This window comes from Austrofundulus limnaeus, unplaced genomic scaffold, assembly GCF_001266775.1.
Source record: "Austrofundulus limnaeus strain Quisiro unplaced genomic scaffold, Austrofundulus_limnaeus-1.0 Scaffold675, whole genome shotgun sequence".
Lineage (NCBI taxonomy): Eukaryota > Metazoa > Chordata > Actinopteri > Cyprinodontiformes > Rivulidae > Austrofundulus > Austrofundulus limnaeus.
The window spans coordinates 149,092-151,746 of record NW_013953077.1 but is presented as its reverse complement, the minus strand read 5'-3'; the positions used below and the strand labels follow the sequence as shown (position 1 = coordinate 151,746).

Here is a 2,655-nt window from a genome sequence, read left to right as displayed (position 1 = left end):
GCTCACTGCTGCCAACTAGTGGTCAGAGGCTGAACTACAACATAAAAATGAACGGCTGGCAGGAAAGTTGACATTTTAAACCTTAATTAAAAATCGATACAGGGCTTTAGAATATCGATACAGTATATCGATATTTTCTTACACCCCTAATCATTACATTAACAGTTATCAGCTAAAAGCCATAAATAATTATTATTTGTTTGGCCATAACTCCCCAACTCAGAGTATGTGTTGAGAATTACACTCATCTTCATCAACATCAAAGATTAGCTCATTATCTGTAAAACTGAGAGAGTTAGATCTGTTGTTGTGCTGGCTAATGATGATTCTGAATTGACCCCAAACGTTAACCCGTTGTTGTTGTTTAGCTCTTTCCCTGAGCATCAAATTTTTGTAGGTTACAACCTTACACATTTTCCCACCTAAAGAGATTTAATACGTTTGTGTTAAAAGAGAATATCAAAAATACAATCCTAACACATGAGCAGAACCTACCTGAGGACAACAACAATAGGACTTTCACTGCCAGTGACCACCATCAGTCCCTTCCAGATCATCAGAGCAGAGGAAACTATCATACCAAAGTTCAGCACCTGGTAATACAGCTGCAAGAAAAATGTTTCATTCAGTAAGCACACTCTTCATCATGTTTAAAATAAACTACCATAAGACCAACTCAAAGTCACAAGTAATTTATTAGAGCATATCTACAGTCAGGTTCATACAACATATGTTATAGTAGGAAAACAGCTAGCTACACAATGCAGACAATGCTGCTGTTTACACAGGGTTTGCACATTTCCTAATTATGCAGCGACATAAAAATAGATTTGAAAGAAGCATAAAAGTAAAACAGTTCAACAGTTCTGCAGCTCCCTGAATACAGACAGGCTGCAACGTAAGAAAAAGCGGTTAGAAGCTAGTTGCGGTTAGCTCTGAGGCGTGCTTCCGTACAAAGAGACAAGAGTCTTTGAGGCGGAAACTAAAGCTGCGATACTTACCTGCCGCTTATTCATGCGACGTACATCGTCTAGAAAGTCTAAAGATAGCATTATTGCAAATACTAAAGAGTACAAACTCCGGAAAATTCACATCAACGCGTTAAAAGTAACTAGCATATGGAGGAACACAGTAGTAACTCGCGTTCTTCCGGGTTTGCTCGACCGGAAGTCCCGCCTCCGAGGTCGTCATGTCGAGGTGTCGCTTCTGGATACGAGAGTTCAGAGCAGAGGGGCTTTCCCCAAAACTAACTCAAACAACCTTGTTTTTTTTTATCTAAACTATCACATTTTATTTTATTTTATTTCATTTTACATTTTTATTAATTTATTTAAAACAAATCAATTCTATAAACAAATATAAAACAGAAAAACACACACAAATACAAAGAAACGAAACGAAACAGAGAGAAGAAAAAAATCTTATACATGCCCCTTTTTTCCCTCAAGTATAAACTCAAACAATATTAATCTTCAATTAAAATGAAACAAAACATAAAAAGAACATCAAATCCTTCTAGAACACAAATTTAAACAAATAAACTGTTTCATATTTCTTCAAAAGCCCAACTTTCATAATTTTCTTAAACATGTGTATTGATCTAGCATTTTTAACATCCTCTTCCAGATTATTCCACAATCTGACTCCTTGGATTGAGGTGCACCTTTCTTTCAGACAGGTTCTACATTGATGCTTCATGAACACCTCTATTCCCTTTAGGTTATAACAGTTCTCTCTCTTAATAAAGTTTATCTGAATGTTTAAAGATAATATATTTTGGTGAGCCTTATACATAACTAATAAAATGTTATAATCAACCAAATCGTAGAATTTCAATAATTTCAATTTACAAAAAAACGTATCAGATGGATAATAGTAATGTTTTCGAGTGATAACTCTTTTAGCTCTTTTCTGCAAAACAAAGACAGGATTTCTGATAGTTTTACATGGTTTCCCCCATAACTCAACACAATAAACTAAGTGTGGAACAATTATTGTATAACACATACAGAGCTTTATCATTAAACAAGTCCTTTACTTTGTAAAGCAATGCAATAGATTTAGCTATTTTCATTCTTAAATAACTTATATGAGGTTTCCATGCTAGTTTCTCATCAATGATAACACCCAAAAACTTTACCTCACTGACTCTACTAATCTCTACACCATCATCTCTAAATGGAATTTTAGCAGTTCTTTGTCTATTTGTAAATCAGATAATTAGTTTTATCCAGATTAAATGATAATTTGTTACGCTTAAACCAATTTTGTATTTTTACAAATTCTATCTGCATCATGTTTAACATTCATTCTGTGTTTTTACCCAAACAAGCAGAAACAGTATCATTTGCAAATAAAACACTTTTGAAAAGCCCTGACGCATTAACCAAGTCGTTTACAAGATAAACAACTTTTGTCCAAGTACAGAACCCTGAGGAACTCCACATGTAATCTTACAGAGTTCAGATTTTATTTATTTATTTTTTATAGTATTTATTCATTTCATTTTAAAAAACAAAACAAAAAATTACATACAACAAAAAAATACAAATAAAATAAAATGAAAGGCAGCAGAAGAAAAAGATCTAAAGATCTTACATCGTGTACTTGTACAAACTGTTTCCTATTTTCCAAATAACTAGATTTCACATACAT

General features: G+C 33.4%; 1 protein-coding gene across 1 annotated transcript in view; it reads right to left on the bottom strand.

Annotated features, from left to right (window-relative positions):
- Window positions 1–1,183, bottom strand: part of sec11a (SEC11 homolog A, signal peptidase complex subunit) — a 7,188-nt gene extending 6,005 nt beyond the window's left edge. The window contains exons 1-2 of the mRNA XM_014027703.1: window positions 1,002–1,183; window positions 496–605 (exon numbers count right to left, since the gene is read on the bottom strand). Of these exons, the coding sequence (XP_013883157.1) occupies window positions 496–605; window positions 1,002–1,052 (161 nt within the window). The 5' untranslated portion in view covers window positions 1,053–1,183. The remainder of the gene's footprint in view (window positions 1–495; window positions 606–1,001) is intronic.
- Window positions 1,184–2,655: the final 1,472 nt, after the last annotated feature.